This window comes from Corvus moneduloides, chromosome 1 (genome assembly GCF_009650955.1).
Source record: "Corvus moneduloides isolate bCorMon1 chromosome 1, bCorMon1.pri, whole genome shotgun sequence".
Classification (NCBI taxonomy): Eukaryota; Metazoa; Chordata; class Aves; order Passeriformes; family Corvidae; genus Corvus; species Corvus moneduloides.
In genome coordinates, this window is record NC_045476.1 from 158,207,248 (window position 1) to 158,231,967 (window position 24,720).

The window sequence follows — 24,720 nt, forward strand, 5'->3', positions numbered from 1 at the left end:
GGTCTCCCAGACAGAGCAGAACACAATGATAAGCAGCACAGCAAACAGCAACAGAGCAGTCACCACAACACTGGGTGTCACAGGGACAGCAGTGGGCTGGTCGCACCAGCTGCCAAGCACCCACCCAGTTGCTCACTCACCCTGCTCTCAGCAGCATAGGGGGAGGCTGGGATGAATAAAAGTGAGAAAGTCTGTGGGTCAGATGAAGCTGCTGTCATGAGTAAAAAACAGAGGCAAAGGCAGGCCACTGTGAGCCAGCTGCCTGGCCTGGGCTGCCCTGTGGCCACCAGCCATAGGCTGTGGCACCTCCATGACCATCTCAGTGACTGCCCTGAATCTTTTTTCTCCCTCTCAGAGAATCACAAAGTCACAGAATTGGTCAGGTTGGAAAGGACAGTAGGGGGTCATCTGGTCCAACCTCTCTGCTTAAGCAGGGTCATTCTCGAGCACATTGTACAGGATTGTGTCCACCTGAATTCGTGGCGAGACGCCACACCCTCTTTAGGCAAGCTGTTTCAGTGCACGGTCACTGCACACTAAAGCTCTTGGTATTCAGGTGAAGCTTCCTGCATATCAGTTTCTGCCTGTTCCCTCTTGTCCCATTACTTAGTACCACCGAGCACTTGGTACCACTGAGCAAGCCATCCTCTTGGCACCCTCTCTTCAGATACTCCTGCATGAGGTCCCCTCTCAGCCGCCTCTTCTGGGGCTGAACAGCCCCAGCTCCCTCAGCCTTTCCCAGCAAGAAAAAGGCTCCAGTTCCTTAATTAACCACCTTTTTCTCTCTCCACAGGACAAGTCACTCCGCTCTCCGCTGTTTCTGTGGCGGAGGCTGGCAGTGTGCGGCGGAGAAGGCCGTGGCGCTGTGCCCGTATCAGCGTCCGCGCTCCCAGCGCCGGGGCCGCCGCTCTTTGTCTCGCTCGCCCCCCGCCCCTCGCGGTCACGTGCCGGGGGCGGGGCGCGTCGCGCGGCGGTGACGCGTGCGGGGCGCGGGCAGGATGGGGCGGTGAGGGGCGGCCGCGCCGGACACCCCACGGCAGCCGCGCCGGGCCCCGTGCGAGCCGAGCGGGCGGTAAGGGCTGCGAACGGGGGGGTGTCGCGGGGGCAGCGAGGGGGGAATGCGGCGGGAGCGCGGGCGGGGCGCGGGCGGCGCGGCTCCGGCGCCCCCGGCACGGCGACCGGGCCTGGCGGGGCGGCGCCCGTGGCTCTGCCCGCGCCGGGCCCCGCCCGCGGCCGGGGGTCCGGCAGGGCCTCCCCCGGCTGTGCCGAGCGCTGAGCCCCCGCCGGGCCGCGGCCCTACCGCTCCGAGCCTGGCTGGGCTGGAGCCTTTGTGTCTCCGCGCTCCCGGCGCTTCCAGGGGAGCACCCCGGAGAACGGGGGGCCGGGTGTCGCTCCCCCGCGGTGCGGTGCAGGGAGGTTCCGACCCCGCATCCCGGCACTCCTGCTCGGCAAGTAGGCTTGGGGTGGTACAGGGAGCAACGCAGAAAGTCACGGTGATAGTGACAGTAGTTGCACAGAGAAGTGATTTTTTTTTTTTTTTTTTTTTTGATAGTGACTGAGCTACAGAATAAAATTAGAAGCCAGTTGTGACTGAAACTCAGTGCTATGAGTGCGACTTCAGAATGCATAGAAAAACTCAAGACGGGTTTTTGTTTATTTTTGTTTGTGCTAATTTCATCTTACTTGTCCTTTAGACCAGGTTTATCTGTTTTTGGTAAGTTTTTCTTGGCCTTTTCCACAACCGAACGGAGCATGCATGTTGACTATAGGTAAACTAAAATTTTGCTCTAAAAGGATGCCAAGGAATTACAGTTTAGTATAGTTCCAGAGATGAGCACTATGGGCTTTTTCTTCTTATTTTTTGACTTAAGGTTGATAACAGATTTTTTTCGTAGGGAAAGAAATCGGAATAAAAGTACATGTGAATGTTTCTTGATCTCTGTTTTGGGCCTCAACTGTATTTCTGTAAACTAAGCAGTTAATACAAAGTCAGGATCAAAATTTTGCATCTTTTCACACTCTGGAATATATTTGCTGTCACATTTTAAACAACGTAATGTGTTTTAATGCAACTTTTTTCCTTCCTTCAAAGGTCGTGAAAAAGACAATATCAAGATGAGTAAAAAGCCTCCAAATCGTCCTGGAATCACATTTGAAATTGGTGCTCGTTTGGAGGCACTGGACTATTTACAAAAATGGTACGGAAGACATTATGTAGTATTTGCTGAGAGCATAATCATTTTGTGTAGTTTGTGTGCTTTGATAACGTACTGTAAAAATCAGTGCACTTATTAATTGACAATTTCCACATGTGAACTTTATGAATTTCCAGCTAAGTCTGTTAAAACCGTTAGGTTTTAGGAAAATATTCTCTCTTCAGAAATCGAGCTAAACTTTTCTATGGGTTTTTGTGTATTTGCTCTTAGTGACTTGTGCGGCTGTAATAAGCAAAGAGCCTTTCTGGAGTAGCGTGTAATTCAGTGTCATGGCCGAGGTGATCGGGGTGTCAATATGCAAACTTCATGATCAAAGACTTCTTTTGTTTTCATTTGAAGGCATGCAAGGGGAGTTGTTTCGTATTCAGTTGTCACACTTGACAGGTTCACAAAACTGATTCTAGAAAAAAACCCACATCCTGAATTGGAGTTCATGGGATAGGCAGGTACAGTTGTGTTTGTATCAAACAGCTGGAGGAACGAAGTGCTTAGAACTGTGACTCTGCAACCACCCAGGTGTATTGTGAGCTCAAAGACTATAAAATTGAAATTGTGGGCACAAGGATCATGCTGCCCAGCCTGTGTGTTGTGAAAGGAGCTGTTCTGATGAAATAAATTGTTAGTAAAAATTTTATTAAAGCAAGTAGGCTAATTTGATTGTGTGTCCTGGCCATGCTAGTTTGTTTGAAAAATCCCTGGTTTTGTTAAAGTAGGTGACAGAAGTAGTTGATGCTTCTACTCAGAAGTTTTTTCTTAGCTGCTCTCTGATTTATAAGGGCTTGGAAATGCTTTCCTGTTGCATTCCTGGAGAGCTCAGCATGTTCCTGTAAATATCTGATCCTGTTAACTCCAAGTGATGTCAGAGGGAAGTCTGTGTATTACTGACATATTGATATGTCTGCTTCAGTAGTTATATGCTCTGTATAAAATGTTGGGTCAAACTTCTTATTTGCAGAGCTTTGATTTTAATTATAGGAAAAGTGCTTGTTTTAATAAATGTACTCTAAAGGACTTGGTTTACAGAATCATTCTTGTTCTTACCTGTTGCTGTAGAGTGGGTTTTCAGCATGCTGGTTCTGTAACTGAATGGCAGGATAAGGAAAACATCCAAATAATGCAATAAAACTTTTTGTAGCATCTTCTGTGACTAAAAATAGTTGGTTAAAGTAATCGGGTAACAAAAATAAATATGTAAAAATAGCTTCAGCTGAATTGAATCAAAAAATGTCACTGAATTTCCAGTGTATAGTTTGTGTCAGACCTGCCCAGCCTTTTCACAGGGAAGTGTTACATGTCAGTGCTGGAATTCTTGTCTAGGTTTGGGTTGTCAGGCATGAGCCATGTCGCAAGCTCTGCAGCTGAGTTGCTGGGTGTTTTCAGGAAGAACAGAATTTATCCTGAACTTTCCAGGAATTGATTTATCATCTGTACCACCAGGTAGATCCAGGTCAAGTTTAAATGCATGTAAACTTTTGTGGTGCCATATACAGAAGAAAGTTAATACGAAAATTTAGCAGTTGCAGCAACAATGGCAACAGGACTCTAGTTCAAATGAACTAGTAATACAAAATGAACTAATAATACAAAACCAAATTGCTTGTGACAGAAATTCTACTGTTGAGCTATTATTAGGGTGTCAAGGGTTGCAATGATAGTTTATGGGATTTTTCTTAGTTGGCTTTCTGTTGCATAAGGGGTTGGTGGATGTTTTTTAAATTTTTTCTATATATAATCTGTATGCATTCCCCTCATTTGCATGCAGAAATACATACTTCAAAGAAAATAAACTTGCTGAACTTACATGAAATCTCTTTATTATTTTTTTAACAAAAGCCAAATTGAAGAGCACTGGTATTGCTTAGCTCAGTCTTTCTACAAGTGACTAATTGAGAACACTTGCTGACAAATAGCCTTTGAAAGGGTTTTAATATTTTCTCTCCATTTTTCTGAAAGCTTGCTGTCATCTTATGATCATGACTAGTTAAAATGTTAATGAGGAAAGGCTTCTAGAGGATGTAAGAAAAAATACAGTAAAGTATGGTTTTGTTTGCTGAGGTACTTCTGCAGGTCTTAAATTTTCAACTGTGTATTAGTTGCTGAAATTCAACTGATGGCATCTGGTGTTTTATTTATGTTCTGTAAACTTTTAAGATGTCATTGGTGTACCTTGACTATTTATTGCTTAAAAGTCCTGTAGTTTTAAATGAAGTTTTTGCAGACAGTGTTTGGATCACTGGTATCATTTGTCATGTACCATGACAGAGTAGAAGAAAGCCTGGTCAAACTGGTCAGCAAGGACAGGCTGTCAATGACTGTGTTTATTTTTGCTGTATTGTGGGGGTAACTGCAATTGCTGCTTTATCAGTTATGCTGTTGCAGGGGATCATCTTGAATAAAGAATTTGTACCACTTGTTCCATATAAATTCACTAAAGGAAACTATGAACTGCAGCTCTAATCAAAACTGATATGGTCATCTGTCAGCAGATAATAAATGAGATGGGATTGAAAATTATAAAATAGAAAATTATTCAGTATATGAGATGATCGGGCTGGAGTGTATGATCTACAAAGAAAGAGTGAGGAAATGACTTGTTTAGCTTGGAGAAGGCTTCAGAAATCCCACTATCAGCCTTCCAATACCTACAGGGCTGTCATCAGCAAGACTTAGCCAAAACCTACAGGTAGTTACAGGACAAGACAACAGGCACAAACTGAAATGAGAGATTCAGACTATATTTGAGGAGAATCTTTTTCCCTGTGGGACAGTCAAGCAGTGGATCAGGTTGGCTGAAGAGTTTGTGGAGTCTCCAGCATAGAAGGTTTTCAAGACTGGGATGGATAAACACTGGAAAACCTGGCCTGTTGCCATGGCTGACCCTGCTTTGAGTGGGAGGTTGGACTAGAGGCTTTCTGAGGTTGCTTTCAGTTTGAATTCCCCTGGGATCTCATACAAAAACTGATACATATGCATACACCCCCTTCTGCTTCTCACTGACACAGCAAATGAAGAAGCGGTAAAGCTGCACATACCTGCAAGTGCATGTCTGGGTGTAAGACATTTCTTAAGCTGTCAGCTCCCACAAGTAGGACACTGTCCTTGCAAAGCTGATGTATTTAAAGATGCATCTCTTCCTTTTTTAATGCTTTCTTGTGGTTTTTTTGGCTCTAGCTCTCTACTGGTTGTCCTGTAAGCAGCAGATACTGATTTGAAAAAAACCCGATTGTTTTCCTGAGACCACAGTCTTTACTAATTTGCTCGATCTAAACTCTTAAGTTAGGTAATGAAGTACAGATACATGGCCCTTGTTTCTGGAATGGAAACAGCTCTCTAAAACAGGTTAGTTGTCAGAACAACAGTACTTGCTCTTGGTATATTTGATTATCTGTTTGGATTTTTTTTTCCCCCCCAGTATGGAGGAAGCCTTTTCCCTGTAAGACTTTGAGAAATCTTACTTGGTACAGTCCTTGCTTTGAATTTCAGTTGACTGTGTTGCCTGACAGGTGTTTATAAGGGGGGGGGTGAAGACTCTGCTTTATATTTAATACAATACATGTATAATAAATGTGGGGACCTAGAAATAGGTGCCGATTTTGCAGACGCCAGAACACTACTTGTGAGAAGTCAGAACGGAGGGTGTTTGGTTTTATTTCCTCTATGAGGTACAAGGAAACACTTTTTATACTAGTGTTGCAAAGGCAAGAAGTATGTGTGTGTTTGTAGACTTTGTAGGTGCAAACTTGGGCAAATTTACTAATGTTTTTGCATTCTTTTTTACCGTCTGAAATGTCTATTGTCCCATTTCACAGGACAATTCGCAACTTTTTGTCACTTCTGAAGGGTTAAAAGGATGATGTAAAATGAGAAGTGCTGTCTCTGTGACTATTAATGTGTGTTGAGTGCATTGGAACAAAATACTTGGTTTGTTGTTTTGTTTTTTTTTTTACGCTGTCAAGAAGTGAAGTGGGATGTTTCCAATTATTTTTTATTGTATAAATGTTAGAACACTATTGTTGCCTGATCAGGGCTTCATAGTGTAAGTTTTTAAAGCCATATCAAATTCTGAGGCTTTCCAAAAATACTGCATAATACTAATGGATTGGAATCACCAAGATTGGAACCTGAGAATGGAGGGCATGCAATGTGTAAACTGGGCAGATAACATTGGCTAACAACGGTTCTCTTGTACTTTCTTTAAAAAAAAAGAACAACCCCCCCTGAATTTTGGATGTAACTTCATTTGTGATTATTATATACTCTTTTCAGCACCCTATTGCAAAAGCACACCCAAAATTTGCAGGATATTGTTTCTTCCCATAAAAGGAACACCTTGACTATTGAATGTCAATGTGTTGGTCTATTTGAGTCTTGTTTGTTTGTTTGCTTGTTTTGTTTATTTTGTGAAAAGTAAAGCCTTTCCCCTAAAATTTTTAGAGTGTGTTTTTCTGGTTTGTGCTGATGAAATGTTGGCAAATCTGTTTGTGCATCAGTTTCATTGTGATGACTTAGTGTGGTGTACTTGCTGGGGGAAGTAACCTGACCGGAAAGTTGGTTTGGCCTTAGATATTATTATGCTTTGATACTGTAAAGAATGATATTTATATCCCCTTTGTGGTATTTCTTCAAATGCCTACTTGTAACTTGGCGATGGAAGGAACTTCTTCATAAAATATCTGATGTGTATGAGATGTAATTGTCTTCATATTAAGCTTTTTAATTTTTTAATTTATGAAATTGATTCTTTTCAGTAGAAGTACAAAAAACACCAGAAAGATCTTTCTGTGTAGGGGATAATTTGCAAGAGTAAATTCTGCAATACCTATGTTCTGCTCTTTTCCACTGTGGGATCAGTGTTGTGAAATATTACAGTTTGTACATATTTGTGGCACATTGTGTGGCTAAATTTAGTGGGTGTTGAGGGTAATAGCTTGTTGCTAAATACAAAGTTGTGTTTGGGTTGCCTAATAACCAATTGCATATGGCTTGGGTGGTTCCATCTCTAAGGATATATCATGGACTTCTAGAAAGACTTTGACAGCAGAAATTGTACTTAGCAGAGAGAAATTAACCTATAAATACCTTGAGCTTCATTTCTTATCTAAAGTGATCTCTAGTAAGAATTAATATTTTGTATATATTCTTTTATTAACTGATGCTAACTTTTTCTCTTTTGAGTCTATCTGTAATAATGTCCTGATTCTTGGCTTGTGGAATCATCTTTATAATTATCTTCATTTTAAAATATTTGTCTCTAAACTGTGGTCTGTATTTTACTTTCCCCTCTTACGTGGTTTTCTCTTTCCAGGACGGTGCTGTGTTTTCCCAGTTTATCCCTTCTATTGTCTTCTCACACAGTGCTTGGAATGGTGACTTGGCTGCTGCTGACCAGAGAAAGCTCCTGGCCATAACAAGGGAACTGCTATAGGGACGTGCCGTAATGGGAACAGTGTTTGCACTGGAGATGTGTAGGAAAAGGAGAATTCTCTTTTAGCTGGTTGGCCCTGAATTTTGTAAAACAACCATGATTTTGCATCACTGGCTGGCCTGTGATAAACCTAAGATTTCTAACTCTACTGGGAAAGGGCACCACCGTTCTTGGCTTCCATTTCACTACTGAAGCACAAACTCTCATTTCTTATTGCTGCAAAATGAACTTTCTCTCGTGTTGCTTTTCTGGTGTTTTTCCTTCCTTCCCTCTGTTAAATACATTCTGTGTCATCCTTCTACTTTGAACTCTTTTAGGTAACACTTGCTGTAAGAGCAGTAGTAACCGTAACTTTACTTTTTCCTCTGCTTTGCTCCTCTTCCTGCTTATGTTGAGGATTAGTGTCAAGTTATAAGAAGTCTGAAATTGGAACACTCTGGAAGATGAAAAAAATTAGAAACTTTATAATACAATTTCTAAGTGTAGCAGCATATGGACTTAGAAAGTATAATCAGAGGCAGGGCTTAGGAAAACCATCTCATGGCTGACTTCTTTTCTTGAAGCCTTGTTCAAAGTTAAACCAGTATGCTGCTGCTGGGATACAGGTTTGACCCACGAGTTTTACATTCTGTTTTAATGCAGTAGATCATCAGCTTCACTATTCTTGTTAGATTGTTGTTGTCAGTCTGCTTTAGAGGGGGAAGAGACGTTGATCTTGTTTCTTTGAAAAAAGACTTGGAAAACTGTCTTGAAAAAGATTTTGTTAGTAGAGTGGCAAATGAGAATCTGCACTTTTAGACTAAGACTTTGTGGGGTTTTTTTGAAGTTCAGTGAGAAAAAGCTGGGGTCTTAAAAAATGGGTATAATATTATTTAGCATTTCTGAAATATATGGATGAGAGAAATGCAACAAGAGCTTGTACTGTCTCTGAATTCTGATGTGAGGGTGAAATGTGACTGCAGTAGTAACCTAGAAAATCAGAGAGATTTTATTAATCAGCAGCTCCTGAGATACTTAAATGTTAGGAAGCTGTATGCATCACTGCAGTTGAAGAAGTAGGACAGGAGAAAAGAAGAGACTGACACGTTTTGTTTTAAGGTGCAGGTCGAGTCACTAAGATAAGGAAAGCCTGTACTTCCTGAAAACTTACATTTTAGTCAGAACATAGTGTTAGAGACTCCTTTAACAGCACAATCAGTATTTTGGAGAGATTTCATTCAAAATTGATTATGTTGACAGGTTTCCTGTATATGTCAGTTGCTTTTCTAGCTAAAGAATTTGCAGTAGGACTGGAAATTGGTCGCTCAAACTCAGCTCTTTTACTACTGCTCCACAGTAGCACTTGGTTAGAAAAACATGTTGTGAAAGTTAAAGGCAGCTGTCCTTTTCGTGTGGTCTTTCTTTTCCATACACGTGTTATCATCTTTAGAGCAGCCCTAATATAAATGCTGGTAAAAAAATTAGTGATGCAATTAACTTTCTTCTTTTTTTTAGGAGATTCTTTGCGCTTTTGAATCTGTTTCAATACTTCTGTGAAGGGCAGAAGGAGCAGAATTCTGCCTGATTCCAGTTTTCGCTATTGTGTATAGATTCTTGATCCTATGTTATTCTATCAAATTAGCCTTTTTCAGACCTGGAGAGTTTTCAGTACAAAGCGTTAATACAACTTTCTGAATGTTCATGTAGCCACTGTTGTATCTAAACCAAGAAACAAACCCTTGACACTTAGCAGTTTGTGTTTAACACTCCAGGTATCCATCTCGAATTGAGAAGATAGATTATGAAGAGGGGAAGATGTTGGTGCATTTTGAACGCTGGAGCCATCGCTACGATGAGTGGATTTACTGGGACAGCAATAGGTTGCGACCTTTGGAGCGACCAGCATTAAGGAAAGAGGGGCTGAAGGATGATGAAGAATTTGTTGTAAGTGGCACATTTATTTTGTCTTAGACTTTTGTAAACTGTTTACCTACATTAAATCTCTAGCACATAATGTTTAATTATTTTTAGGAAAAAAATCTAAATTATTTAAGTATTAATAACTAAATTTGTTTAAAACAGGATTTTAAACCTGGAGAAGAAGTCCTAGCTCGTTGGACAGACTGTCGATATTACCCTGCAAAGATTGAAGCAATTAATAAAGAGGGTATGTATGTGGTCCATTGGTAAGGTCTGCTTGCAAATGCTGTGCTGTAGATTTAGTCTGCTTAAAAAAGTGATATGTCTATAAAGTTTCCCTCACTACCTCAGTATTAAGTGAAAATGTTTCTATTTATCAAATTTAGTAAAATGTTTATCTTTTATCTGTATGAAAGTTGAAAACTGGAATTTCTCCTAGAAGACAAAATGCTTTTTTTAGTGTCTCTTCAGTTATCAATCAGAAGCTCCTGTGCACAGTCTTAGGACTATTTTGTACTATTGTTGATTTAATGTTATATTTAATTTTTCAGAATTGTTTTAGTTCTCTTTATTGAAGAAAAACAATGGAAATAGGAAAATAAAGGAACACATTAAATACTTCACAATGGTGATATTTCTGATGAACATAAAAAGTTGAAATTTTTACTATAGGTGAGAGCAAATGAGGATTTGTATGTAAATTGAGCTGTTTCCCTAGTGGGGCACCTTAAATGTTACGTAATTATTTCAACAAATTATGAGCAAAAGTGCCTCAATAGCTTAAACATGCTTGAAATTGTCCATCTGGACAAAGAGTAACAATATTAAAGCTGGGTTTCATTGAGGCCAGCATTTACGTTTTTTGTTCCTTTCTTGATCTTGACTATTGGTAACACCTGGTTACTCTTGTCATACAGAGCAACACGTAAAACATAAAGCCTTCACAGTAACAAGGTGTGTTTGTTTCTTAACTACTCATTTCTAGGAACATTCACAGTGCAATTCTATGATGGTGTCATTCGATGTCTTAAAAGGATGCATATCAAATCTATGCCAGAGGATGCAAAAGGGCAGGTAAGAATATTTAAAGTTACTGCTTTGTTAGGTTTTGTGTAGTTGTTAGGGTTTTTGTTGTTTTGTTTGGTTTTTTTGTTTTTTTAATATCTTGAGACAGTATAAGTGTCAGTAGCACAACTAGGTTTAGATTAGTCTTTATTCTAGGCCTGGCACTGCCTTGCTTCACCGGTTTATGGCTGATGCCTCAGAGTGTGCTGCTCAAGTGGCCTTGCCTCTCTGAAATGTCCGGCTGCTGGACACTCCATTGCTGACTAATCTGTTCACAAAGTCTTGTCTTACAGAGTTGACAAACCCAGGGGCATTCAATGACTTTTCCTTCTGGTGTCCTTTCAGGAAAAAGGCTTTAGCTTGTCAGCAGTCTGTGCTGCTGATTTTTCTTTTTAATTTAATTTATTCCCCACCCTCTGCCCATTGTCTCTTGTTTGCTACTATGAGAGCTTTTTGCCCACGTGTTCTTACTAAGGTGACTGTGGGGTTTTTTTCCCCCCATATCAGAACTTTTGGGCATTCAGGCAGATAAGTATTTCTTACCTCTTGTAACATCTAGTTGCTGTTCAGGAAGAGATGCTGAATAGAAGTTGAGGGAGACTGTGAAGTAGAGGACATGTTAGTAACTGGGCCTATCTTTACTTGTGAAAGGAAAACACTGAGAACTCTTAGATGCTTTCAGTGGAAATGCCATTGCATTTATCTTGCATGATAACTGTGTTTTTATAGTTAATGAGAAATTACTCCACTGAAACTATTTGAGACAAAACCCATGAAATTGCTCTTTATTTACTCTTACTTTTCTTCAGAATACTCCTAACTTTGCAAACTTCAAATATTTCATGATTACCATTGTAGCCATCCATATTGTGACCAGGGCAGATGGATAATTGAATTGGCTCGAGAGCATCTCCACGTCCTGGCCTCCAGGGTAAAGGCAGCTGTATAGTAGGGTTGATCCTCTATGCAAGGGACACTGGAACTTAGTGGAGACACCACTGCATTATTTAAAAGATGTTTCCTGAAGGAGATTAAACTGAAATCTATAGTCACACAAGCCCTGGCTTCTTGCTGCAGTCTTTCAGTAACTGTGTTGAACCATTGTGTAGTATTTCAAGGAATACTGTCAGTTTGACAGTAAGTTAGGAAGCTAGTGTTTCATTTTACTTCATAAAAAGCAAAACTTGGATAATGTGGTTGTGACTGAAAAGAAATAAGTCTTTTGTGACAGTGGAAAGAGCTCCCTGATTCTCTCCTGTGCTTTTTCTAGGGAGCAATGTTGTGTCTAATCTCGAGTTACTACTCTTAGGCCACAGGCAGTTTCAGCTTTAAAAAAAAAATAGTAAATCCATTACTTCACAACCATTATGTTGTCCAGACTTGTTTGGTGGCAGTCCAGCTCATCTGTTACTTCTAATTTTTGTCAGTAGTTGAGAGTTATGGTGCCACTTATGCTTCTTGGGGGTTGAATGTAGGCTGTTTCAATGAAATCTTGAGAAGGAATAAGGGGGAAAAATTTACACTTCCTGAGATGGATTTAGAATTTTTAAGTTGTCTGGATGCAAGAACACCTCTAACTGTGCTTTCTGTAGTGCTACTTGATATTAGTTGTAGCATTTAATCCTGCAAAAGTAGAAGTAAGCGTAAAGGTCTGTAGCTTTCAAAGGCAAAGATATAATTTTTCTTGCAACTTTTTTTGCATATAATGCTATGGAAAAATGTTTGTTTTCCTAATTGTTTTGTGTTATTTCAGAATAAAAACATGAACTAAGATTTGGTTTGAAAATCAGTTATCTGAGACTGAGTTTTGTCTAAGCCTCAAACTCCCACGGATGTTTTCGTTCTTTTGCATTATTTATTTTATAAGAAAATATTTACTATAATTTGTATAAAGCATACAAAAATGCCAAGACTGTAAACTGATTTCAGAAATGGTAGAATTGTCAGATGCAACACTTCATGCTTCATTTAAATCTATAACTTGTTTTTTGTCTGTTTCCAAATTAAAAACCACATTTCTGGAGATGAATGTAAGCTTAAGATACTTCAAGTTCTTCCAGTACATCAACAGATTTAACAAATGTTAAGGTCTTTGTGGAAGGTGTGCACTAAGCATGCAGAATTTGAATTACTTGGAGAGTGCTAGAGATTAGTTAATACTTTGATTTTAGCTTAGCGTGACTCGAAGGAAGAGACTGTCAATGCTATAACACAAACTATTTTTGAGTTGCAGCAGAAGTGTGTTTTAATAAGACCCAGCTGTGAGGGTGGAAAGGCAAAATTTTTTAAAGAGTGGAAAATATTTGTGTGTCTCAGTGTAATGGGCCTTGAGGTTCAGTTGTGGTTCAGATAAGCACAAATTAATTGAAATCGCACAGATCTGTGACCAACGTAGTACAGAGAGGGGAAAAAGGAATATTGAGACTGCCCTTGTGAGAGCACATATGAAGTATTTGGATAACTTACTTTTTCTGTTTCATGTTTTTTGTTTTATCTTCGATGTAATCAGGCGCGCGAGAGGGAGCAGATAGCGCCGGAGCTGAGATTAGTGACGGAAATCGAACCAAAAGAAGTGAGTTTTGAGGAGGGATTTGAAGGAGAGGGAGGGGACTTGGCACACAGGAAGAGGAAGCTGAGGAAAAAGCATGGATTTGCGAATGGGCCAGAGGAAAAAAGAAGATGTGACAGGAGACAATGTGAGCCAAGATGTAGGTGGGGCAGACTGTGTAGAATTGAAAGGTGAGAGTAAGGAATCCAGGCTTGATGTGGAATCAGCCAGTCAATAGATTCATGTTTTATGTATGTGTATGTATGAATGTGTGGGAGTTGGAAGTTATGATGTGACAGAAGAGGAAAACCAGCTGAAGCTTTAGTACTGTGAAGAAGCAAAAAGGTGGTGGTTGTAGGCAGGTGAAGGGAGAGCGATGTATGTGTGAATTCTGCTATTGACGCAAGGGTTGGATTTTAGAAATTATTCTGGTTTTGCCTTCCCACTGTTGCAGGATTAAGGTTACACAAATGAAGATTTTAAAATACAAGTTTTTTAGCCAATTGATGTGTAAGGCTATTGGGTAATTTCTACTGATGTATTTCTCACTCGTGCAGTTTCCTGTGTTTTGATTTAGTGAATCTAATTAGCATAATGACAGTTTTCCTCAGTAGTCATAAAGTAATGTTTTGTTTTCTAACTGCTGTGGGCCATTACTATTCTCCTGTCAATTTTCTCCGCTTACTTGAAAGGTGAATTTTAGTAAGAACGAAAAAGAAGGAAATACACATTTTTGATTTATTTTATATTTCTTTAAAAGTTACATATGTAAATGAGAAACTCACTGAAGTGAGATACTGTGGGAAGTGGGAAATCAGGCTGGATGGTGCAGGGTAACTGGAGCAGAGTTACACAACGACTTCCAATAGAGAGACAATGTCAGGAAATGAAAGAAAAGTACAGAAAACTTCTCTTAGGAGGATTTTGCTTGTTCATATTTGGGTCCTTGGCTTTGTCTGATCTGGGAAAATGTCCTACTATTAAAATATGTAGCTAGTTTCTGTGGTATCTATGATATTTAGTATCCTGGTATTATGGTTGATAGAATAGATACCATGCTACTAGCCTAAGACAGATTTCAGAAGTTATTGTGCTTTGGGATCTCACTATCATTCTCCAGTTGTTTAGTTAATTTTTTTCTAAAAATTCTGGAAAAGTCACAAAGGTATCTTTTTGAAGGAGGAGTTCCTGTGCTTTTCAAAAGAAATATAGTCACCTTAGCATCTTAGAAGCTGAATAATTCTCACATGTCAGGAGCTGTGCTGCTGAGCAGTCACTCAGCAGGAATTCAAGTTTAAAAAGCAGGAATTAACTGTGTCACTTTAGTGCCTGTATATTTACTCCAGAGCCAGAATAAAAATGGACCCACAGAGTTTCTTAACAATTCAGAGTCATGAAATTGTTTAGGTTGGAAGGAATCTCTCTATACAATCTTGTCCACCCCAGCTGCTCAAGGTTCTCTTCACTGAGTTTAAATTTACATGTTAATCTAGAAAAAAAGTATAACTGTCACCATAATGAATGTGTCTCTGGCTTCTGAATGTTTAACCTTTGTTTGTTTCATTTTTATGTGTCCTGCTACTGTAAGATGCATGTTGTATGAACCGTATCCCAACAGTGAAATAAAATACAAAGAAAACCACAAAACCCCCTTCCATGTTGCCCTAGCTGCCCTTAGACCAGGAGACTTGGTCAGCATGGTCCTTTGAAGCTTGGTATCTTCTGAAAGCTTCTGATTCCAGGGTGCTTAGCTTGACTGAAAATTAGAATGCTCTTTAGAAGCTATTTTGATGCAGGCTGCGCTACTTCCCCTTCCCACTTTTATCATAAGATCCAATCTCCAGCCGTGTTACTGATCCTCTTCATCCTTTGGCCAGGGTACAGTGTAAGACTTCTACTCGCAGGTGTCCTAATTCCTCACCACCACGAATAGCTCAATCTTTTTTTTGTCCTGCTGCATGGGCAAGGCTCTGGATGGACTGGAGCTAATAGGTGTGCTTGTTTTGGCTGGCCAAAAGAGAGGTATGTGTGCTTTTGATTGACTATGCAGCTGGCAATTAGACACACTCGTTTGTGCTGCCATGTCACCTGCCACATCACCAAGTGGCCTCAGTAGTTGCCTGTTGTGTGAGCATTGCCAAAGTGCTTCCAAACTTTGCTGCTGGCTAGTGTGAGTGTCTGCATCTTTGCACTGACAGTGTGGACGTGGAACACTTTATCTTCGAAGAATCAAAACTGTTGTTGTTTCTAAGTACAGAGGTTGGTGCAAAGAAGAAGCGTAACTTATGTAAAGCAGTGATTTAAAAGTATTGAACTATGGAAAAGGAAAAGCATCATACAAGGAGAATTAACACTGTATTTGTGTTATGATTTCCTCGTACATCAAAGAAGGCAAAGAAACCCTCAGCAGAACAGATACTTGAAAGACTTGTAATACGTAATGAGCGGGGAAAAAGTTGCATTGGAACAAGATTCATAAAAACAAGCTACTTTAGGTATCTCGTGTGATGACATAACAAGGAAGTATTCCAGAATAAAATAGTTTGTATGCCGTTGGGGGAAAAATAAAAAGTTCTATTTGTAAAGCACTCATGAGTGACTAGACAAAAATAGTCTTTTTCGTATTTTGTGTGTGATAGTGCTTGTAATTCAGAGCACTCAGATGCTTAATTCTGACTGGTTGATCATTTCTACTGCCTTATGTACTGCACATAACTTCTCCGTGGAAGAATTCTGTACCTCGATGTTACAGAAAATTAGAAAAAATACTTTAGCCAAAAGGATCAAGTTACAATTTTTGCAGTCAGATTGATCCCTGACATTCAGGAGACATAAGGCCGGAGTCTCATCACTCTAGTGAAAAGAGCTCGGCTCTGCTTTGAAAGTTCTCTCTGTTGGCTTGTAGGGGAGCTTGACTTGGTCTAAATGCCAAAAAGTAGATAAGATTGGGATGTATTGTTCACCCCTTGAATGTTTCCGTATGGTCAAAATAAGCAATTACACAAAATTACATTTAATTACCTTAAATACAGACTGTGAAATTCAGTCATGTTATAGAGTACTTCATTGAAGATAGTGATTGAAACCTGTAATACGTAATACAAAAAGAGTAAAAGAGTCTATAGTTACTCTAAAAACAAAGGTGTAATGAGATAGGAGTTATCCATGGTTTAAAAATTTAGTTCAGAAGGAATTCTATGCAGTTGGACAATGCTTTGAGGTGATTGTAGCTTTGCATAATAGGTCAACAACTATGGAATTGTGTGTTTCAAAGCCAGAAGGGTAAGAAAAAAAGTCAGTCTTCTAGAATTGGGAGCTCCTGGGTTTCTAAAGCAATGACACAGAAGTAATTTAACAGGGAATGTATACAGCCAGAATTCTATATACAGTGGTTTTTTTGAAAGATTTTTTTTTCTTTTTATCCACATGACATAGTGATAATACTTCAAGATTATCTGGGCAATTTGGGAAACTCAATTTTACCACTCTTTGAGTAGTAACCATGAAAACAAATTAAATTTCATTTGAACATTTCTAGATAATATTCACTGGGTTTATGAGTATTTTCTGTTTGAGTCTTAGGAACTTTATAATACTTACTTACCATTTTTTCCTTTTTGGAGGATTGGATAGCTTTGGTCAAAGCTGCTGCTGCAGCAGCAGCCAAGAACAAAGCAGGAAGTAAACCTAGAACCAGTGCAAACAGCAATAAAGATAAGGAGGACAGAAAATGGCTAAAAGTCCCTTCAAAAAAGGAAGAAACCTCAACTTCTACAATCATGCAGGAAGTCCAAAAAAAGGAAGAGGAGCCTACATCTAGTGACACATTTGGTAAAAGCACATTCTGTAAATACAAAATTGGTTTTTCTGTAATGTTGAACTCCTGTTGTTAATTTTGCAATTAAGTAATAACCAATATTTCTAGAAGAAAATGTCTCATTTGCTAGTATGATAACTTTGTGATACATAATGATAATCAGTTCAGAAACTATTTTTATCAGATAAATTTAATTCAGTCAGTATTTTCTCCTTGTGCTAAACTTCTGACTAGCTTAATCAAGAACAGAACATAATTTTTTAATTACTTCATTGTACAGTTTGGTTCATATTACTGCATCTTCATTCTCACCTATGAGATAATCCCTGATTCTTGTTCTAAGAAAAAAAATAATTCCAGTATGCATGATATATCAATACTCAGGAGTGCTTGAAGCTATATCTGAGTTGATAAGATCTGTTCATTTTAAGTCTTTAATGCTTATTTCTCATAATATCGAGTAAAAATTACAAATTTTGAGGTAATCGGCATTTTTGTTTCAGTATGTAATTCTAGATCTTCAGAATGTGTCATTTTCCTTTTTTACAGACATTTAAACTTTCTTTACTGCATTATTCCACTAGCAGTTCTGAAATATTTAAGTATTTTGGGTGTTATGCATTTATAAAATGTGAGTTAATGAGGTTTTTCTTGTGTTTAGAAGTAGGATTTCCTGTAGTGGATGTTCCAAAGATGGCCTTTGTGCAGGCAGAGAGCACGTTATCACACAAGAGGAAAAGTAATCTAGGCAACTCATTTCAGGCAAAGAGAGCTCGTCTAAACAAGATCACTGGTAAAAGACTTTATTTGTCATTGACTTTGTTCATTTTTCATGTTGTGAAATACACATGCTTGTAAAGAAGGTGCTGAAGTAGATTGCATAGAAGCACATTCATGAGGCAGATGGTCACTGCAGTCTGTACTTGTTCGGAATTTTAAAGGAATCCATAAATGGTAAAATCTACCTGGTTCATAAATTGGTTGCAGACTATACTTGGTCTTTTTAGTTTTTTAGGACGGTAGCCATCCTGAATGGATGAATTTCTTGAGTATGTTTTTCCTCCAGCTGTAAAGTTTTCTCCATTATTGGATGAATTTGGAGTCTATACAACTTCTTAAGAATGTCATGAATTGCATACTACCACTGTAAATTAAAGCTGTGTTTAGCTGTAGAGAAACAGAAAATATTTTGCCATAAAGTGAAATTGTTGCTAAAAAGAGTTTGTCATTTAGAAATATACAACACTACAAATTGAAGCTATAAAGATCTGAATTTTTTTTTAGTGTCTAGGCATTCACTCCCTACCTTTATTGCTCAAAGGTATTAATGGAAAACAGGGATATTACTAAAGAATGCATTCTATACAACAGGAAATGGAATAATTGGTCTTGTCTTTAAAAGCTGAAAAATGCATTTATTCCAAAATTTAATAGAAATTTACTTACCTGTGAAAAAATTGCTTCAATTTGTATTTCTCCTAATAAGAAAATTGTGTTGCTAGCATTGATCCTGTCAATATTTTGGATGAAGTCGTATGTTTATGACTGTGCTGGGAAAGTATCAGATACATTTCAAAAGCTGGGTTGAAGAACGTTCTGAAGTCCCTCCCTTAACAGAGGAGCCCTTGGACACACTGTAAGATAGAAATTCATCCCACTCATTATTCTAGTAAATAATATTTAGTGTGAGGGCTGGTAGACTTCTCTGTCCTACAAATGAGAGGGGTTTTTTTTTGAAGTATATAAAAAGTCTTACTTGTTTCTATTAAACAAAAGCAACCTAATTTGCTAAAATGCATAGTGAGGGTTTTTTTCATACTTCTGGCTTATCCAGCCTTTCATTGGTCTGCAGTGGAGGATGTTTAGTTAGTTTTCTTATGAGAGTGGTTCTGTTTCAGTCTCTCAGTCAGTAGAAAATAAAATTATATGAACCATGGAATGGTTTGGGTTGAAAGGGACCTTAAAGTTCACCTAATTTCCAATCTCTCTGCCATGGGCAGGGACACCTTCCACTAGATCTTGTTGCTCAAAGCCCCATCCAGCCTGGCCTTGAATACTTCCAGGGGTGGGGCATCCACAGCATCTCTGGGCAACCTGTGCCCTCACAGTAAAGAATTCCTTCCTCATATCTAAACTAAACCTACTCTCTTCAAGTTTGTCCTATCACGACATGCCCCTGTAAAACATTCTTTTGCAGCTCTCTTGTAGACCCCTTTTAGGCATTTGACTATAAGGTCTCCCTGGAGCCTTCTCTTCTCCAGGCTGAACAATCCCAATTCTCTCAGTCTTTGCTCACAGGAGAGGTGCTCCAGCCCTCTGATCATCTCTCATCCCTCCTCTGAACTCATTCCAGCAGGTCCATGCCCTTCCTGTGGTGGGACTCCAGAGCTGGACACCGCACTGCAGGTGGGGTCTGAGCAGAATAGAGGGGCAGAATCACCTCCCTCATCCTACTGCCCACAGTGCTTTTGATGCAGCCCAGGAAAGTGTTGGCAGCTCATGTCTGGCTTTTCATCTACTGTCCAGCTTTTCATCCAAGAAAGGATGAAAAGAATCTGTTCTTTTTGTACAAAGGAAGCAGTCTTTAGAAAAATCCATCTTCCGCCTCCAGGATTGTCTCTCCTGGAAGGCTCCTTCTTTGGTTCCAAGTTTTGTTAATGGATGTCAAACCTATCAGCACCATTTCTACTCTCCCATAGTACATACATCCTCAGTTAAGTTCCAGTTTAATTGCTGCCATGAGCAGTAGTAGGATAAGAGGTAGAGACTAGTGATGTATATTTACAGAGCCCTGTTAATTTCTTTCCAATAGCAGTTAATAACAGAAGATACCAAAATCAGCTGAAAAACATTTACCTTTAGAAAACATATTTGCCTGTGCTTGTGAGTAGATTCTTTTTACGTCAGGAGCTTTATGAGAATCATAGCAGTGAGACAGGTTCATGCAAACTGAACTGAATAATCAGAAACCATGATTTTGCAGCCATTGACCGTGTTACTATTTTAAAAACAGTGTGTCTGTCTCCACGAAGACATATTTGGCTAGCAGAGGATGTGTTACCTTTCAGTGAAAGTGTATTAATCCTTTAACTACTAGAAGAAAATTTTCATGCCTGGTAGATACTTTGCATATCTGTTCTCAAGTTAACACACTTCTGCAGCTCATACCATAGTAAGTTTTTTTTTTACTGTACATTTTGCAAATGTGACTGCTAATGATCAAACTTTTTCTTGCTACATGTTTATTTCTTATGCTTGAAATACTTGAATATACAATATACTTTATATCCATATACACTTGCATTGTGTCATTTTTGTCTCCAGCACAAGCTTTTAGATTTGAAGGAAGGTTGGGAATCATGCTGGTGTACCCATCAGAGTGGCTACAAAAGAATCGTGGCTGTAGCATTGTAGCTGTTAGGAAAACATTTGCCAGGTTTTTATGGCTGTATTGGGGAAATAGTGCAAAGCAAGTGATTGCAGGAGGCTGTCTGAAGGGAACTCTTCCCTGGATTTCAGTTCAACATTCAGCATTTGATGCAGAAGGATCTCTTTGTCTGCTGCAAGGCCCACAGCTGCATCAGGTGTTCTTTGCTCACCATTCAACAAAATAAAGTTGCTTCCTTTGCTCCTTCTTTTGCTACCAGCACTGGTAGAAATTACATTTCCCAAAGGTGAAGAATATCTCCTGTTAACCACATATTAATGTCTTCTTCCAATCAGTTTTGCTTCTGTTGGAATGTTTGCTTCCACATCAGCTACTGCTGTGTTGGTACCTAAAACCAGATAATATCTGCAGTGAGCTTACAGAACAAAACATTTCTGGTTCACTGGGCCACTCCGTGTTTTTGCTTTTTTAGGTGCTCTTACAGACAGAGGATGGTGAACCTGTAGTCCTGGTTTGTAGTAGCTTGTGAAGTTGCTTTGTTCTACAGGCATGGTGCCTGGTTAGAAAAATACTTCATGGGGTAGAGGAAAAGGAACTAATAAGGATTATATATTGACAGATCTGAATCTAGATTCATTTCATGGCTTGAATTTCTGAGCACTGATCATCTAGCTAGAACTAAAAATCAGAGAACCTGAGAATCACAGAATGACCTTAAAGGTCATCTAATTCCAACATTATCCACTAGACCAGCTTTCTCACAGCCCCGTCCAGACTGGCCTTGAACTCTCCCAGGGATGGGGCACTCTTCTCTGGGCAGCCTGTGGCTTATAGAACCACAAAAGCTTCCTCGTAAACTGTAGTACTTTTTTTTTGTATTTAAAACTCCACTTCATTTTGAAAATCATTTTATGTTTTTTGATATAACTGTGTGATTGCCAAGATAAAGAACACTCTGATTTTTGCAATGTGATTGAAATAGGATAATTTAAGTTTAAAATGTTTATTTAGGTCCATAAAACCTAATTCTTTTATGTAGTCTAATGCAGAATTAAAATCTTACCTGATAATATTACTTGTTTTTGTCTAATAGGACTAAGTAAATTTCTGCTTTTCAGTTAACTTAAACTGAAGCATAACTTAATCTAACATAAGTAGTAAATGAGTTAAAACACCTGGTGTTTATTGTTGAATGCTGAAATTTTCTTTGTTTTGTTTTAATGTCCTGAACAGTTCCTGAGAGCCCAAACTTCACTAATTTATAATTCCTTGGGCACTGTGCACCTTAAAATATTTTTGGGCGTATCTGATTCATCAAAGCAATAGAAATTTCCTCTGAATTTGTCAAGTTATTTTTGAGGACTTCAACACTTCACCCTCAATACTGACATTCCCACAGATTATAATAGTAATTTATATTCAGATTTATAGTTTTCAGGTTTTCTCAATTCTGTTTTTTCTTAATGGCATAGAACTTCTTCTGTCTCTGCATTGTTAGGCAATTAAAGCTTTTGTGTGAGGTACAACTGAAGCTGTTGCCTTACGCTTTGCTGACAGAAAGCTTTCTTGTTTTTATATTGCCTTGTCTATTACAGATTTTTTGTAGTAGTGATATTATACATAAGTTTGTGAATGAAGTTACATATTCTAATATATTATTTGCTCCAAGTACGGTCATCTTATTGAGGTAATTTGGGAGCTCCACTGCTGAGAATATTTGTTTGGAAATTAAATCACTTGTTATGTTATGTCTCTGAAAGCTTTGTGTGTGTTAGAGTTAAGAAGTAGTAATGCAAATTCTGATGTGAATTTCTCAAAGACTGGAAAGGGCAGAGAGAGAAAAGTTTTGTAAGTAATTCTGATTTCAAAATTTAGTTACCATAGGTTTGGTTTTAAAGCTCAAGTGCTTGGGCTTTGGAAGGATGGCGAGGCTTTATTTTAGAATTGATAATTTGATTTTCATCTTGTGCCAAAGAAATGCTTCCTATGTAAGGATGCCATTGTTGGAATGTCCTTTAACTTCTTGTTTCTTCTAATTTAAAGTGTTCAGCTTTGTGTGGAGCCATTTCAGAACGAGTCGTGTTGTAGATTTATGCAGTTCATATTTCCTGTCTTGATATTTTGCTTCTTTTTCTACAAATTCTTGTTGCAAGGTGCTTCTAACTAAAAATCTCTGCAACTTTTCTCCTAAGGTTTATTGGCATCCAAAGCTGTTGTTGCAGATGGTGCTGAAAAAAAGGAAGGCAACAAAGAAACAGCTCCAGTCCTGGAGCAGGTATGAAATGGTAGAGTTTGATTCTTTTGCAAAGTTCCCACTGGAGTGTGCCATGGAGATGTAGTACCTACAACATTAAAATTTTCCCCTTCAGATATAACAGGGAACTGAACATTTATCTTATGTTTACATTTCTGGCAGAGCCAGAAGTATGGAATTTAATTGTCTCTAAACAACAGTGTTGACTTGAATTTCAATAATGAGCTTTTGTGTTAGAAAACTGACAGAAAATAAAGTAAAATAAGGTCTCCGTGCAACAAATATGAGGAGACCAGTGTCCCAAGGTCCAGTTTTATAGCTGGAACTACGACTGGCTTAGAAACAGGCCCTTACACAAATTTAATTTGTGTTTGAAACAGGGTTTTTGACATCACATAGAACTTCTTTTAAAAGAAGTTTCTTTTATATTGTAAGAATTTGGTGTTGTAGGCTTGTATGTGTTTTATGAACTGCTCAATGAGCCATACATTTTGCAAGGGTGTGTATTTTAATAAATACAAAAAAGAAACTTTTAAATAATGTTAAGGGTCTGATTTTTAAACCTGCATATTGGCAGGATCTGGAGGCTGCCATTTTGTCTTTGGCTTATTGCACCATGTTCAGGCATTGCTTGACTCTGAGTTGTGCATTATCTTGCATTTAAAAAGGGCTGAATGCCTGAGCATGGGAAAGCAAGCTAAGGGTGAACAGTAGTCTTGATTCAGGACATCTTTGCTTTCCAATTATTTAAATCAGAGCCTTAATGTAGTTTTAATACAGCTTTTTTGTATGCATTTTCATTCTTCTTTAACAGCAGCATTTGAACAAAGTAGCCTTGCCTCCTGCAATTCTTTAACGAGCACTTCTGTTCTTTAGCCCCGGCACACTCTATGAACAGTCCCTACCCCAAACCTGTTTTGGTATTTTGGTTGTACTGGTTCTTTAGAGCTGATATATAATTGCATTGCTCTGGTTTGTCCATTGATGCTGCATTGGATGAGTCAGTGGAACCTGATTTTCTGTTTTTGATGCTGTCACTGTCAGGGCCAGTGGAGCCACTGAGGTGCCGATGCATTGACCGATATTTTGCATAAAGGTTTACAGTGTATTGACATGACATTCCATTTCTCAAATTTTTGCATATTAAAGATGCTATGATTTTCTCGCTACTGTGTGTGATATTTTCAATGTGCAAAAAACTGTGAAATGGCTTACAGCATGTTGTTTTTGGGAGAATCATTACAATGTAAATCTTGCCATGCAGAATCCCATTGCAGTGAATGGGACTTTGTGGTTTACATAGACTGTGTATGCAACAGTATAAACTGCAGTGCATATTTACTATAACCTTTTTGTTATTTCTTAGACTTAGTAACTCGGCTGTTCCTGTTTTATTGATCAGATATAAAAAACAAGATGTCTCTGTCATTGTTTACATGCTAATGGTCTGAAAAACCTCATTTTTTGGAAATACGAGTTAAGCTCCGTTAAAGAGGCATCTAAAATCCCAATTTGTCCTATTCCTTTGCTTCTAACTAAAACCAGAAACCTCACAAACATTTAAATGTTTAACTGTGGGGAGGAAATGTTTTGAGCTTAAAGCTTTTTTCACTAACTTCTTGCCCAAACTCAAATTAAAATGGCCGAGTTATAAACCTCCCCAAAAGGTTTTCCAGTAGCGAAGCTGACATTCCTTAGAGGCTTTGTCTGCTACTGCTATAAAATTGAGTGGCTAAAATATCTTCTAGGTTTTTTTAATAATGTAATTCAGAATACGGTAGAAGTATTCAGGCCAATAGCCGAAAACTGACTCTGTTGATGAAAGTTTTTGTTTATATTTATACATTTTTAGTTTACCGTGGTCTTAAACCCAAAAGCTCAGACGATTAGTTGCAGATACAGTAGTTTATTTAATTGTATTAGGGTATGTCATGTTATATTTCCTTTTGACCAAGACCTGAGTAGATGGATAACATTAATTCATTAAGATTTTTAATGTTAATTTGTCCTGTTAAGAGGTTAAGCACCTTATCAAAATCTTAATTTAATTTTTTTAATCTTGTTTAAATAACTTTGTAATTTGAAAGTAATGGATGCTGTAGTATGTC

General features: G+C 38.6%; 2 protein-coding genes across 5 annotated transcripts in view; one reads left to right on the plus strand and one right to left on the minus strand.

The window, feature by feature from the left end:
- Positions 1–866, minus strand: part of LRRC6 (leucine rich repeat containing 6) — a 106,150-nt gene extending 105,284 nt beyond the window's left edge. The window contains exon 1 of the mRNA XM_032133733.1: positions 776–866. The gene's annotated coding sequence lies outside the window, so the exon portion shown is untranslated. The remainder of the gene's footprint in view (positions 1–775) is intronic.
- Positions 867–988: 122 nt separating this feature from the next.
- The window catches only part of PHF20L1 (PHD finger protein 20 like 1), a 58,963-nt gene continuing 35,231 nt past the window's right edge, over positions 989–24,720 (plus strand). For 3 of the 4 annotated variants that reach the window (XM_032133629.1, XM_032133600.1, XM_032133619.1), the window contains exons 1-9: positions 994–1,072; positions 2,093–2,198; positions 9,393–9,564; positions 9,703–9,787; positions 10,526–10,614; positions 13,115–13,177; positions 16,777–16,984; positions 17,632–17,763; positions 22,551–22,633. In XM_032133629.1, the coding sequence (XP_031989520.1) occupies positions 2,116–2,198; positions 9,393–9,564; positions 9,703–9,787; positions 10,526–10,614; positions 13,115–13,177; positions 16,777–16,984; positions 17,632–17,763; positions 22,551–22,633 (915 nt within the window). In that variant the 5' untranslated portion in view covers positions 994–1,072; positions 2,093–2,115. Of the gene's footprint in view, positions 1,073–2,092; positions 2,199–9,392; positions 9,565–9,702; positions 9,788–10,525; positions 10,615–13,114; positions 13,178–16,776; positions 16,985–17,631; positions 17,764–22,550; positions 22,634–24,720 lie in introns of all 4 variants that reach the window. The other variant, XM_032133610.1, reaches the window with a different exon arrangement.